This window comes from Oncorhynchus masou, chromosome 31 (genome assembly GCF_036934945.1).
Source record: "Oncorhynchus masou masou isolate Uvic2021 chromosome 31, UVic_Omas_1.1, whole genome shotgun sequence".
NCBI classification, from domain to species: Eukaryota; Metazoa; Chordata; class Actinopteri; order Salmoniformes; family Salmonidae; genus Oncorhynchus; species Oncorhynchus masou.
The window spans coordinates 88,564,332-88,578,973 of record NC_088242.1 but is presented as its reverse complement, the minus strand read 5'-3'; the positions used below and the strand labels follow the sequence as shown (position 1 = coordinate 88,578,973).

At 41.8% G+C, this 14,642-nt stretch overlaps 1 protein-coding gene across 4 annotated transcripts in view; it reads left to right on the top strand.

The window, feature by feature from the left end:
* LOC135524711 (rab GTPase-activating protein 1-like) overlaps window positions 1–14,642 on the top strand; it is a 156,306-nt gene that overhangs the window by 77,085 nt on the left and 64,579 nt on the right. For 3 of the 4 annotated variants that reach the window (XM_064952479.1, XM_064952478.1, XM_064952481.1), the window contains 2 exons: window positions 9,144–9,257; window positions 13,631–13,705. In XM_064952479.1, the coding sequence (XP_064808551.1) occupies window positions 9,144–9,257; window positions 13,631–13,705 (189 nt within the window). Of the gene's footprint in view, window positions 1–9,143; window positions 9,258–13,630; window positions 13,706–14,642 lie in introns of those variants that run through there. The other variant, XM_064952482.1, reaches the window with a different exon arrangement.

Genomic DNA, 14,642 nt, shown 5'->3' with positions numbered 1-14,642 from the left:
TCTCGTCCTCCACCAGGCTACAAGAGACTCCCGGCAATGTTCTATTCGATACACCATAGGATACAACAGTACTGAGAACTTTCTGAATAGTTCTAGAAGCATGCTTTGTGTGTTAAGTGGGACATATGTTGGGCGGGGGATACCTAACTGCACCCATCAGCAGTGTGTCAGGCCATTTCGTTCCAAAGCGTTCACAAATAGGCAGGACAAGTTAGTCACACTTGCTCATTTTGTCTGATAACTGGATGCACATATTTCTTAATACCCAGCTGGCTACCCAGGAACTTTTGAATCAACTTTTGCTGTGTCTAATGTGCAGTGCACCCACATCAGCCCAGAGTAAGGGGATCTGTCTCCATAAGCACAATGCAGCTAGCTGTCTGGCTTACTGTGGCTATCTGAGTCTCTCCACAGGATGCTAGCATCACCTGTCAGCCGGGATCTCGCTCCACACTGATTGGACTGGCCGTCAGGTTGGGCTTAATGGGCTCTGACTGCTTCTTCTCCTGTCTGCGTCTCAGTCCACACGCAGCCCCAGCCCTGAAGGTTTAGAGAAGCACCACTGCACCCCGGCAGGGGCGTCTGAAACCCTCATTACATAAACCTTGTTTAAGGGTCTGCTCGACCAAGGCTTTGATGGTCCCCTGTGACCTGATGTAAGTATGTTCATGGTCAAGTAAATAATCTCCTATTTACTCTGAGGAGTAAATTCAACAGTTTGACAACAGCCGTTGGACCTTTTTGTTTGATTCCAGTACTAGAAGACCTGATTCACCTCGTCAACCAATCGTCAAGCATTTGCTTAGCGGAAACACACGTGCTAGTGCAGGAATAGAACAATCGTGCAATAACTGCAACAGTTTTCCAGAGAGATGGATTAGACCAGACGATAGCATAGCAACACAGATCCACAACCAGCCTGTGTGGAACCTTCCAGCAGGGCTTTACGTGATCCACTGGTGTGCCGCAGAGGTGAGCCCACCTCAGATCAATGGGCTTGAAGGTCATCGGTTTGGTCTTTCTCTTCTGACAGGGTCCAGCAGTAGCTTGTTGACTGGGCCTTGGCCAACACAAACAGCTGGGCTCGATCCGTCAACCCGTATAGAAACTCCAAGTCAGACTAGCTTCAAATTAGCCTTAGTAATTATGGCAGTAAAATGAATGACAGTGAGAGGACATGCGGCATCGCATATTTGACCCCCCTCGCTCTGATTCTTCTTCGCTTGTTTTCCTGAGCCAGGCTTCCTTCACAGATGTTTGTGACTAAATGACCATTTGGATTCCCTCTGCTTATGTATGGAGCCTATTTGTCAGGAACCATTGGGCTTTACGACACCGCGCCACATATGAGATCCATTTTCTTACACACAGAAGAGAGAGAAGGACAAATGGAGTAAGAGAGAGATGGCTAGACAGGGGGCAGAGCAAGATCTGATCCATTGCACTATTAACTAGTGACTGTGCCTGGATTGCAGCTTAGATGACTGTTCTTTCCAAACACACAACCCAGCCCTCCTCGGGGCAGCATTTGACTTGTATTTATTTAATTCAGTGTAATGGTGTTTGAGTTGAGTATAATTTCCAGCCTTTATCTCGTGTTTTAACACCTTTTTCAAACACTATTAGTTTCAGCATCTTCAGTTACTGGTGCTGACCTCAGTATACCCGGCTGTGTACTACCCAATTTCCCGGTGCATCTTGCCCGAGGTGTGAGCGGCATTCAAGGTTTGCACCGGAGTGACTTAGTTACCACCAGCTCTGGTTGCAGAGTGAGCTTGTTAGGGAATGAGGCGATGGGTGTGGGAGTGTTAGCTTGACTTGGCAAAATCATCACTTTATTTTGGGGTGCTAAATGGGTTACCTGCCTGTGTTGCTCGTGGGGAAGAGTAATGCCTTGTCTGCCAACAGGCCCCCAAGCTGCAATTAGAATAACTCTCCTTATTGTTTCACTTTCTGTTTTTCTTTCAATGTTTTTACCCCCCCCCCCACACACACACACGCCCTCCCTTTTTATCTACAGACAGTTACTCCAAAGACAGCCGGGGGACTAGCAAGACTACATTACACACACACACACACACACACACACACTACACTCTGACCTTATCCTGCTTCAGTTGTTTTGTTGAATCCCTGCATATGTATTATATTATGTATCATAACATGCTGTGGTTCATGGGGATTCTGACCTGGTGGGACAATGTTTCCATGACATGTTATGATGAGGGAGTGGAAGGGTGTGTGTGTGGAGAGAAAGACAGATTCATGAATGGTTCCTTTATGATAAGATTGTATTGGCGAGGATGGTCTTTGAGACCCTGGTAAATCTAGATCACTAGATATCAATCTGGAGTAGGGTTGTGGCGGTCACCACATTTCCTCAGCCTGTGATTATCAAGCAAATAACTGTCAGTCTCACAGTAATTTACTGTTAATTAACAAACACATGTAGCATCTCCTGTCTTCCACACAAGCCACTGATGCAGACCTTTTGGAACACCTACATTTTAAAACAAAGCCATGTAATATAGCCTACACCATCACAAATCCATGTAATATAGCCTACACCATCACGAATCCATGTAATTTAGCCTACACCATCACGAATCCATGTAATATAGCCTACACCATCACAAATCCATGTAATATAGCCTACACCATCACAAATCCATGTAATATAGCCTACACCCTCACAATGAATCCATGTAATATAGCCTACACCTTCACAATGAATCCATGTAATATAGCCTACACCTTCACAATAAATCCATGTAATATAGCCTACACCTTCACAATAAATCCATGTAATATAGCCTACACCTTCACAGTAAATCCATGTAATGTAGCCTACACCATCACGAATCCATGTAATATACCCTACACCTTCACAATGAATCCATGTAATATAGCCTACACCATCACAAATCCATGTAATATAGCCTACACCATCACAATGAATCCATGTAATATAGCCTACACCTTCACAATGAATCCATGTAATATAGCCTACACCTTCACAATGAATACATGTAATGTAGCCTACACCATCACGAATCCATGTAATATAGCCTACACCTTCACAATGAATCCATGTAATATAGCCTAGACCATCACAAATCCATGTAATATAGCCTACACGATCACAAATCCATGTAATATAGCCTACACCATCACAAATCCATGTAATATAGCCTACACCATCACAAATCCATGTAATATAGCCTACACCATCACGAATCCATGTAATATAGCCTACACCATCACAAATCCATGTAATATAGCCTACACCATCTCGAATCCATGTAATATGGCCTACACCATCACGAATCCATGTAATATAGCCTACACCTTCACAATGAATCCATGTAATATAGCCTACACCTTCACAATAAATCCATGTAATATAGCCTACACCTTCACAGTAAATCCATGTAATATAGCCTACACCATCACGAATCCATGTAATATAGCCTACACCTTCACAATGAATCCATGTAATATAGCCTACACCATCACGAATCCATGTAATATAGCCTACACCATCACGAATCCATGTAATATAGCCTACACCTTCACAATGAATCCATGTAATATAGCCTACACCTTCACAATAAATCCATGTAATATAGCCTACACCATCACAAATCCATGTAATATAGCCTACACCATCACGAATCCATGTAATATAGCCTACACCTTCACAATGAATCCATGTAATATAGCCTACACCTTCACAATAAATCCATGTAATATAGCCTACACCATCACAATGAATCCATGTAATATAGCCTACACCTTCACAATGAATCCATGTAATATAGCCTACACCTTCACAATGAATCCATGTAATATAGCCTACACCTTCACAATGAATCCATGTAATATAGCCTACACCATCACAATGAATCCATGTAATATAGCCTACACCTTCACAATGAATCCATGTAATATAGCCTACACCTTCACAATGAATCCATGTAATATAGCCTACACCTTCACAATGAATCCATGTAATATAGCCTACACCTTCACAATGAATCCATGTAATATAGCCTACACCTTCACAATGAATACATGTAATGTAGCCTACACCATCACGAATCCATGTAATATAGCCTACACCTTCACAATGAATCCATGTAATATAGCCTACACCTTCACAATAAATCCATGTAATATAGCCTACACCATCACGAATCCATGTAATATAGCCTACACCTTCACAATGAATCCATGTAATATAGCCTACACCTTCACAATAAATCCATGTAATATAGCCTACACCATCACAATGAATCCATGTAATATAGCCTACACCATCACAAATCCATGTAATATAGCCTACACCATCACAATGAATCCATGTAATATAGCCTACACCTTCACAATGAATCCATGTAATATAGCCTACACCTTCACAATAAATCCATGTAATATAGCCTACACCTTCACAATGAATCCATGTAATATAGCCTACACCATCACAATGAATCCATGTAATATAGCCTACACCTTCACAATGAATCCATGTAATATAGCCTACACCTTCACAATGAATCCATGTAATATAGCCTACACCTTCACAATGAATCCATGTAATATAGCCTACACCTTCACAATGAATCCATGTAATATAGCCTACACCTTCACAATGAATCCATGTAATATAGCCTACACCTTCACAATGAATACATGTAATGTAGCCTACACCATCACGAATCCATGTAATATAGCCTACACCTTCACAATGAATCCATGTAATATAGCCTACACCTTCACAATAAATCCATGTAATATAGCCTACACCATCACGAATCCATGTAATATAGCCTACACCTTCACAATGAATCCATGTAATATAGCCTACACCTTCACAATAAATCCATGTAATATAGCCTACACCATCACAATGAATCCATGTAATATAGCCTACACCATCACAAATCCATGTAATATAGCCTACACCTTCACAATGAATCCATGTAATATAGCCTACACCTTCACAATAAATCCATGTAATATAGCCTACACCATCACAATGAATCCATGTAATATGGCCTACACCTTCACAATGAGTCCATGTAATATAGCCTACACCATCACAATGAATCTATGTAATATAGCCTACACCTTCACAATAAATCCATGTAATATAGCCTACACCTTCACAGTAAATCCATGATTTATTTTAGATAGGTCTAAAGAAGCATGATATGAAAAAAATGTAGTCTATTTCAGAAGAACAGAATAGCATACTCTGTGTTGTCCTGAACTCACTATGAACTAGTGTATCCCAAAGCCATTTGGCATTGAGCAGACAAGATTTGCTTAGAATTCCATGGCATTATTTTATAGTATGAAGAATAAAATTGAACAAAGCTGAATAAAATAGAAAGTATAAATTCTCCAAACAAATTGAGGGCCGAGCCTACTATAGTACGCTGATGGAATCCTTCTCTTTTTAGTAGAGCCCATCACTTTTTCTCACGCTATTGCATAGCCTATAGAAATGTGTGTTTTTCATTAGATTACATTTGTATTGATATCCGAGTGATTAGAGGGTTCTGAAATTGACACCCTTGCTAAAGATGAGCAATAATGACTGTATAAAATAAAACATTCAAATACTGAGCTGTATTGTATGCTCAAATAAATGAGGAAATGATTTTATTGCTCAGAGTTTTTGTTGAACAACAATTCTTCTCAATAAGGTAGTGGTTGAAATGATTGACACCTTTTTAAAGATTCTTTATAAATATAGTAGTCAAAAGTTTTTAATGCGCTGTCCCATATTACTTCTACAGTAATGTGGATGCTACCATTATTGCACATAATCCTGAATGAATCGCAAATAATGATGAGTGAGAAGGTAAGTGTCAAATATCATACCCCCCAAGACATGCTAACCTCCCCTGTTATAAGTAATGTCTTGGGTTATTACCTTTGAACCCACTGTAATTTTCTCCCTCATCATTATTCATGATTAATTCAGGATTATCTGTAATCATGGTAGCATCCACATTCATGTAGAAGTGTTTAGAAACATTCTTATTTATAATATAAGTGTCTCCCAAAAATACAGTACATTATTTAACATTAATTTCTATTCGGCACAAAATAATCTGAAATGTAACCAAGACGAACTGCAAATGCGTCCAGCAAGTATGTATAGTTACAAGCTTGATGGTAGTCATTGTGTGCTAGGAATATGGGACCAAATACTAAACATTTATCTATTTATAATAATCTTTAGGGGTGTCCATTTTTACCCCTACCTTTTTGAGAAAAAAAATAGTACATGCTAATAAACAAACTCTTTCTTTGAACAATTGTATTAGTGTAGAATAATAGAATTCCATTTTATTGAGCGTACAATACAGCTCATTATTTAAGTCGGCTTATTTTATGCAGTCATTATTGCTCATCTTTATCAAGGGTGGCAATAATGTTGATTCCACTGTACCTACACAGACAAACACACATTGCCAATGTCATTGACCAATACACACACACACACACACACACACACACACACACACACACACACACACACACACACACACACACACACAAATCCGTGCTCATACATTCTGCCTTCTCTCCCTTTTCATCTCTGTTCCTTTGAGTGCAGCGTGACAACAAGCCAGTGGCACGGAGCAGAGATACCAAGGACATTGTATCAGAGAACTGGCTCATCTGAAGAAGTAGAGAGGAGATCTAGCCTTATTTACTGGCTTTAGGTGACTAATGGCGCCTTAAATTAGTAGTGACGTGCCGTTAATTTAATCAAACTGTTTACAACTGGCCCTGTCAACGAGATTCCTCCAGACCCAGATTGATGTTGCCATGGTACTGCGCTTTTTATTAATTATTAGACTGGTTAGAGTGTTGTGGAAAGGGGGACTGTTCAGAGAGTATGTGTGTACATGTTCATGCTGGTATCTATGTTATTGTTATACTTTTATCTTCATATTCTCAAAAAATGCCAAGACACATTGCACTAAGAAACATCCATGGCTTTTGCTCTAGTAATGGACTAATATAAAACGGTTAGTTCCAACCCACCCATAATGTGTTGTGTGTCGTACCACCTCGTTTCCAATCTCGTTAAGCATTACAGGTTGTCATGTGCCAAGCTGGCAGCAGCAGTCAAACCCTTCAACGGTCTGTTGTTTGCTGCCTTAAATGAATCCGTTGCTCCCTAAGCTGTTCTTAGGTTATTGGCTACAAGCTACGCACATCCAATTAGTGTTAGCTGGACAGAATCATAACAAAACAAGGCCTATGTCATAGTAGTGTGTTCTAACCCAGTCCTATTTGAGACGGACACTGCTGTTGCACATATCTGTTATTTCAGTATGATATTTGAGCAACACTTTACTTAAAAACTGACGGTACTGTATAATGCTTTATAAACATGTATGAGCTGTTATATAATGTTTTAGAATACAGCTTTATACGGCTGTATAAAGCCCCCCACCTTTTCCTACAGTACAGCTTCAATTCATCAGGGTATGGACTCTACAAGATATTCGAAAGCGTTCCACAGGGATGCTGGCCCATGTTGACTCCAATGCTTCCCAAAGTTGTCAAGTTGGCTGGATGTCCTTTGTGTGGGGGACCATTCTTAATACACACTGGAAATTGTTGAGCTTGAAAAAGCCAGCAGCGTTGCAGTTCTTGACACAAACTGGTGCGCCTGGCACCTACTACCATACCCCGTTCAAAGGCATTTACCCTCTGAATGGCATAGACAGTGGGGCAAAAAGGTATTTAGTCAGCCACCAATTGTGCAAGTTCTTCCACTTAAAAAGATGAGAGAGGCCTGTAATTTGCAAATAAATTCATAAAAAATCCTAGAATGTGATTTTCTGTTTTTTGTCTCATTTTGTCTGTCATAGTTGAAGTGTACCTATGATGAAAATTACAGGCCTCTCATCTTTTTAAGTGGGAGAACTTGCACAATTGGTGGCTGACTAAATACTTTTTTGTCCCACTGTATACACGATCCATATCTCAATTAAATCCTTCTTTAATCTGTCTCCTCCCCTTCATCTACACTGATTGAAGTGGATTTAACAAGTGACATCAAAAAGGGATCATAGCTTTCACCTTGATTCACCTGGTCAGTCTGTCGTGGAAAGAGCAGGTGTTCTTAATGTTTTGTACACTCAGTGTATATCTATTTATCTCTCTCTGTCTCTCATTCTCCCCCTCCCCCCTTTATTCGGCTGTAGACCTGTAGTCAAGGTCAACTTCCACCTAATGTGAGCTGAATGGCATGTTCGCCTGTGTGTTGATGCTCATGCCAGACTCCATTGCACACAATTAACCCCATTATTCACAATTGAGTGTCATTTACTTTGGTGCATTTTGTTTTGACTCGTGCGCCTCTCAAACTCGCAAAGGCTGGCAGTTCCTCTTCTGTGATACACGTGAACTAGAAAGAGACCAAATGAGAACGACCGTGTATTTTCACTTTCTATCGCGCACGCTGTCACTCTCACTCATTCTCTCTCACACACACACACACGCACACACACACACCAGTCAGAGCCGTCAGGGTGCCGGGGCCTGTTTTATCTACAGCTCACAGTTGTTAGTGTGAGAATGCCAGGCTGCCAGTCATCCTGGAGGAAGTGCTGTGCTGCAGATTAGAAAGCCCAGGCAGCAGCTGAGTGGAATGGGACATCACCAGGCGCTCACCAGAATATGCTCTGAAAACCAGAAAATATCATTTTCTTTCTCCTTCTGGGCTTTGTCTGTCTCTCGCTCTCTCTCTCTCTGTCTCTCTCTAGTCTACTGACTTTAACATGTTGGGTGGCGTTGTTCCTCTGAATATGTTTCCTTGGGCATACTATAGCTATTTGAATAATGCAAGGATGTTTAGTGAAGTTGTATGGTGTATTGATAAAATGTCCAATTATACATTTCTCTCTGACTATAGGTTGTGTTGCTTGTAGGTATTGAAATACTGGAATAGCTATTTATAGTCTGTTGGAAATGATCTTGTTCATACCTGCCTGTATGTACACAGTATAGTGGTGTGTTCACACAGAATCACATTTCATATTTATAGTTGCATTTGTATATAGAGTAAAAGAGTTACATATGTCTTACACAGCCCTTGTTTTGTGTTGCAGGACTCTGCTCAGGACGGAGTGATCACCAGAGACATCCACCGCACCTTCCCCGCTCACGACTACTTCAAAGACACGGACGGAGACGGACAGGACTCCCTCTACAAGATCTGTAAGGTACGGATGGATGACACACTGGTGGTCGACGTTTATGAAAGCATGTACACTCCCTACTTATTTATTTGGACAGTGAAGCTAAAACTTTTAATTTGGCTCTATACTCCAGCATTTTGGATTTGAGATCAAATGTTTTTAATTTGTATTTTTTTGAAATAACCCTCAAATTAAAGGTGACATTCTGTACTGTCGCTTCATATGAAACGTTTGATCTCAACCCCAAAATGCTTGAGTATAGATCAAAGTTAAATAGTTTTAGCTTCAGTGTCCAAAGTAATGCGTAGAGTGTAGCTGTCAGAATTAATTTGTGTTTCTGTATCACTAAAACTATTGTTAGATGACTTGCAGGAGCAGCTAAAAGCTTACCTTGTATGATGACCCGATACGTACAAGCTAACACAAACCACACAATACTCCACACACACCAAGTTGCCATAGTAACATGTTAGGATACACACCGATACAATAGCTGACTTTGTATCTTGCTCAAAACCAACACATAAGCTTTTAGTTTTAAAACATGTAACTCAAATAGAATATAGATAAGGTATGAATCCAGAACGATGCTACATTTTCTTTCATCTGGTAATTCAGAGAACAAAGAAGGATGCTGTGGTGAAACAGCGGATTGAAAGGCACACACACACACACACACACACACACACACACACACACACACACACACACACACACACACACACACACACACACACACACACACACACACACACACACACACACACACAAACAAACAAAGTGTCTTAACCTACCAACTATGTCAGTTTAGCAACAGGGTTTCATTTGTATGCAAATACATGTAGACATGTAGCCTGTTGATAGGGTTGGTTAGTTCCTGAGATGCTTTTTGTCCAGGTGAGTTCAAAGGACATGCATTGTCCTTGTGAAGGAATTGTGTCAGGACCAGCATAAAAAAGCATCCAGAGAAACATCCCCCTGTACCTAATAATAATTTGAATAATTATTATCTAAAAGGCAAAAACTGATCCCAGATCAGATCTCCTACTCTGAGACTGTGAATACGGGCCCAGAAGAGGAGGAAACTGTAATGTAATATAAATCATATTTACTTTTAGCAGGGGCTTTTGTCCAAAGTCATGCGTGCATCCATTTGATGTGTATGGGTGGTGCCAGGATTCAAACCCACTACCCTGACATTACAACAGCTATGCTCTACCAACTGATCTACAAAGGACCACAATATTAGGTGAAATTCTCCACCATTCTCCACCACGGTATTGGTTGTGCTCCAAATGATAATCATTACACACAACAGCAGGCCACAGTTAATCTGTCCCGGCTGACAAATAGGAATGTCATCTATCCCAGACCCCCATCCAGCTAGCACTGTACATCTGTCTAACCGTGGCAGAGCGGGCTGAATGGCAACACTCCATCAAACGTCTCTTACTCTCAAGACAGCCAGGCAGAGTAAAGCTCCTCAATTACACTTCCCTCTGTATTCCAGGTGGAAACACATAGAAAATCACATTTAATTTCTGTTTTTAAAGCAATGGACTGTGGAGAATGTTACAGCAATCAAGACTCATTGAGATAATATACTGTTTATAATATGTATGTAATGTTATAGTCAACTGTGGATTTTATTTTAATCCACTTTAAGGTTAACATTTAACACCAATAATTATGTCATAAACAATCAAGCTCATCTTTGCACCCAGATCCAAGTCCCTAGAAACTACCTGAAGCCAGCTAATGAAAACCCTGTATACGCTGATGGTGTGAATTAATAAGATAATTCAACACGTAGCCAGTCATGTCATTAATTGTCATCAATTATGTCCTGCTTATGACATTGTTATTATGTAGGTCCTCGGGACAGAAGGTTCCAGTGACGTTTGAAGTAGTAGGGCACAAGGCTCTGGTCAAAAGTAGCACAGTATTATCAAAGATTTTGTAACTAAACCAAGATGGACCACAGCTTGTCGTTTCCAATGGGAACAAATTAGTCATCGTGGGCTTCCTCTCACTACCATATTTGGTAGTAAGTGACAATGCCAACCGGGTGCTTCACATTTATACATCCAGTGAAATCTCTGTCTCGTTGTTTTATTTGTGGTATTATGCAGAGTAGGGTGTCATTTGAGACGTGTACAGTGCATTCTGAAAGTTTTTCAGACCCCTTGACTTTGTCCACATTTTGTTACATTACAGCCTTATTCTAAAATGGACTAAATCAATAGAAATCTGTATCAATCTACACAGAATACCACATAATGACGAAGCGAAAACAGGTTTTTAGAAATGTTGGCAAGAAAATATTTAAAATAAAAACCAGTAATTTCTTATTTACATAAGTATTCAGACCCTTTTGTTATAAGACTCTAAATTGAGCTCAGGTCCATCCTGTTTCCATTGATCATCCTTGATGTTTCTACAACTTGATTGGAGTACACCTGTGATGAATTCATTTGATTTGGAAAGGCACACACCTATCCACATATATGGTCCTGAGGTTGAAGGAATTGTCTGTAGCGCCCCCGAGACAGGATTGTGTCGAGGCACAGATCTGGGGAAGGGTACCAAAAAATGTCTGCATCATTGAAGATCCTCAAGACTACAGTGGCCTCCATTATTCTTAAATGGAAGAAGTTTGGAACCACCAAAACAATTCCTAGAGATGGCCACCCGGCCAAGCTGGTCAATCAGGGGAGAAGGGCTTTGGTCAGCGAGGTGACCAAGAACCTGATGTTCACTCTGACAGAGCTCCAGAGTTCCTCTGTGGAGATGGTTGTTCTTCTGGAAGGTTCTCCCATCTCTGCAGCACTCCACAAATCAGACCTTTATGGGAGAGTGGCCAGACGGAAGCCACTCCTGAGTAAAAGGCACATGACAGCCCTCTTGGAGTTTGCCAAGAGGCACCTAAAGACTCTCAGACCATGAGAAACAAGATTCCCTGGTCTGATTAAACCAAGATTGAACTCTTTGGCCAGAATGCCAAGTGTCAGATCTGGAGGGAACCTGGCACTATCTCTACGGTGATGCATGGTGGGGACAGCATCATGCTGTGGGGATGGTTTTCAGCAGCAGCAATTCGGAGGCCAGTCAGGATCGAGGGAAAGATGAACAGAAAACCTGCTCCAGAGTGCTAAGGAGCTCAGACTGGGGCAAAGTTCACCTTCCAACAGGACAACGACCCTAAACACACAACCAAGACAACTCAGGTGTGGCTTCGGGACACGTCTCTGAATGTCCTTGAGTGTACCAGCCAGAGCCCAGGCTTGAACCCGATCAAACATCACCGGAGAGACCTGAAAATAGCTGTGCAGCGACGCTCCCCATCCAACCTGACAGGTTGAGGATCTGCAGAGAAGAATGGGAGAAACTCCCCAGATACAGGTGTGCTAAGTGCCATACCCAAGAACACTCAAGGCTGTAGTCGCTGCCAAAGATGCTTCAATAAAGTACTGTGTTAAAGGTCTAAATACTTATGTAAATGTGATATTTAAGTTTTTTATTTGTAATATATTTGCAAACATTTCTGGTTTTGCTTTGTCATTATGGGGTATTGTGGGTAGATCGATATATTTATTTTTCATCTATTTTCGAATCAGGCTGAAAGTTTTTTTTTAAAACATGTCAGGTCAAGCGGTCTGAATACTTTCTGAATGCATCTTTTCATCTTTCCCTGCAATAGGGTGATTCCCCTAACTGTAGATTTCGAGGAGGCTGTTTTGCCAACTGCTTTGAAGAAGACCGAACCAGGGAGCTATCTCTCCCCCTCTCCACCCTCCCTCTGTGTTGTTAAATCTGCCCTTTGAAAACAGGGCTTTACAAAGCTTTCCATCTTGATTGGCCCAGCAAGATTAAAGTCACGCCGATAAAGATGGTCCCGAAAGGCTTTCAGCAAGAAACAAAGGAAATATGCTTTCTATGCTGTATGAGCCGTGCAAATGGTCCTCTCCCAACTCAACATGTACTATCGATGTGAGCGAGCTGATAGTACTATATACTGTAAAGAATTTCCCTGCACCTCTTAGACCGGGTGGAAACTGTGTACGTGACGAAAACAATTCGATTTCGTTTGACAATTAAAAGGCTTTCAAAACAGACTGTTGAAAATAGAACTAAAACTCTAGAACTGCGGACGTTGAGAAACTTTTAAACCACAAATAACAACTGAACAGCCTAGTATCTACTGTGAGAAGGACTCCTCCTCCGCAACATTTATACACCTTTTGAACTGCAGTGTGTGTCTTGAACTGTTTGGTGTGTCACATTTTAAAACACAAAAAAATCGTCTTACTCAGTATGTTACATGCATGACACACACACACAAGTCTCTTATTCGTGGTATGAGGTGGCTGACATTGTCTCTCTGCTTTGTGTTCCAGGCCTATTCAGTCTATGACAAGGAGATTGGTTACTGTCAGGGACAGTCCTTCCTGGCTGCAGTGCTGCTACTGCACGTAAGTGGGGCTCAAACCTCAATACAATGTCTACACAACATCTATGGAACCCACAGAGTGCAGTTGAGAATGAAGTCTGCACTGTTGTGATTATCAATTTACTTCAATAATAAAAATACATTGGCTCTGGAAAATGATTGCAGAGCGCAGAGTTTGGATAAGTGCAAAGTGCACGTATTAAGATTCAGTTAGTTGTATTGGGTCTGATTGTGAGAACAATGGAGAGAAGGAAAGTTCAGGTTTAACAAAGGGAGAAGAGTGCAGCAGGAACAGGGTGAACAACAGGACAGTATGTCAGAGGAGAGGGAGGGGGAAGGATGGATGGAGGAAGGGGGATGGATGGAGGGGGATGGATGGATAGAGGGGAAGGATGGATGATGGAGGGGGATGGAGGGGGGGAGGGGGGATGGATGGATAGAGGGGAAGGATGGATGGAGGAAGGGGGATGGATGGATGGAGGGGGGATGGATGGATAGAGGGGATGGATGGATGGATGGATGGATGGATAGAGGGGAAGGATGGATGGAGGGGGATGGAGGGAGGGGGATGGATCGATGGATGGAGGGTGAAGGATGGATGGAGGGAGGGAGGGGGAAGGATGGATGGAGGGGGAAGGATGGATGGAGGGTGAAGGATGGATGGAGGGAGTGAGGGGGAAGGATGTATGGAGGGAGTGGGAAGGATGGATGGAGGGAGGGAGGGGGATGGATGGTGGGGGAAGGATGGATGGATGGATGGAGCGAGGGGGGTGGATGGAGGGAGGGGGAAGGATGGATGGATTGAGGGAGGGGGAAGGATTGAGGGAGGGGGATGGATGGAGGGAGGGGGATGGATGGAGGGAGGGGGATGGATGGATGAAGGGAGGGAGGGGGATGGATGGATGGATGAAGGGAGGGAGGGGGAAGGATGGATGGATGGAGGGGGAAGGATGGATGGA